The sequence below is a fragment of the Cyprinodon variegatus genome, unplaced genomic scaffold, assembly GCF_000732505.1.
Source record: "Cyprinodon variegatus isolate N-32 unplaced genomic scaffold, C_variegatus-1.0 Scaffold7762, whole genome shotgun sequence".
NCBI lineage: Eukaryota > Metazoa > Chordata > Actinopteri > Cyprinodontiformes > Cyprinodontidae > Cyprinodon > Cyprinodon variegatus.
This window is the reverse complement of record NW_015158215.1, coordinates 1-1174: the sequence shown is the minus strand read 5'-3', so window position 1 is coordinate 1174 and position 1174 is coordinate 1. Positions and strand designations below refer to the sequence as shown.

At 43.4% G+C, this 1174-nt stretch overlaps 1 protein-coding gene across 1 annotated transcript; it reads right to left on the bottom strand.

Annotated features, from left to right (window-relative positions):
- Window positions 1–6: 6 nt before the first annotated feature.
- Window positions 7–1031, bottom strand: LOC107081582 (complement C1q-like protein 2). The gene is made up of 3 exons (XM_015369738.1): window positions 818–1031; window positions 597–731; window positions 7–509 (listed from the first exon to the last, which is right to left on the bottom strand). The coding sequence occupies exons 1-3, from the start codon at window positions 897–899 to the stop codon at window positions 223–225; spliced, it is 504 nt and encodes a 167-aa protein (XP_015225224.1). The 5' UTR covers window positions 900–1031; the 3' UTR covers window positions 7–222.
- Window positions 1032–1174: the final 143 nt, after the last annotated feature.

Sequence of the window (1174 nt, the reverse complement as noted above, 5' to 3'; positions counted from 1 at the left end):
AACATCCGGGGCTGTAGCCCAAGTAGCCACACCCTAGATCCGCCAATGGAAAAGCTCCCTGTTATATAATGCTCAGGCTATATATTTAATATATTTATGTAACCCAAATTCAAATAAAGGTATTCCTCATTTTATTTAGATCACAATTTGAAACTACAATAGAAGTAAATTTTTTTACTGTAAAATGATGGAAGAAGCATGCTGGGACACGTGTTAGAAGCATCACATACGAAAGAGCAGGAAGCCACTGAATGTGTTGTAGTTCATGCTGTCATCATACACCATCCTGTTTGGTTCCAGCTGCACGTACACATTATCTCCCACTTTCAGAGGGATGACCACGGCGTTGCTGCCCATGTCGTTGCTATCAGTCCCACTGGTGTCCCACACAGACGTCAACCGCTCACTGTTCTTCATCAGGCTAACAACCGAGCTGGGAGTAGGAGCCAAGTTGTTGAACATTGAGAATCGAAAGAAGTACATTCCACTGACCATTGCTGTGAAAACACCTGCCGTAAGAAGGATTAGAAGAAATATAACGCAGGCCTTCAAATAATAGAGCTTCATTATCTCCCCCCTACCCTTTATATACACACCCGTTGAAGGATTATAGCAATTGCCAGTGTTGGAGAAAACCTTTTTATACTGCAGTGGGATAACAGTGGTAAAAGGCCCAGTGTTTCCGGAGCCAGAATCCCTGAGAGCTGCAGAAAAAGCCACCTGAGGAGCACCTAAAAACATCAAGCATACCACAAATACTTTGGAAAATTGGACCAGGAGGTAATATAAGTCATCATAAAGTTGATAAATCGATTACCTCCAATGAGGCTCCGTAACTCCAGGACTTCTTTTTCCGTGCTTTGCAGCCTGGTCTCCAGAAAAGTTATTTTTTCTTCCATGTTGGCAACTTTCTCCTTCAGCTCTCCAACAGTTTGAGTTACAGATGTGAGAGGGCAGATGTTACAGCAGCTGGCGAAGCCTGAGACCTGGCCGAGTTTTGCATCGTTTTCATCAGGTCCAAGATCAGAACAACAGAGTTTGAATGCCAGTAAAAGAACAACAACCGTCCTCATGCTTGAAGCGTTTGGATTGTTTGCCTTTGTCCACAGACTTCTCCAACCTTTCCACCTACTTTTCTTCTTCTTCTCTCTTATTAGAGCAGGTTGCAAGCAGG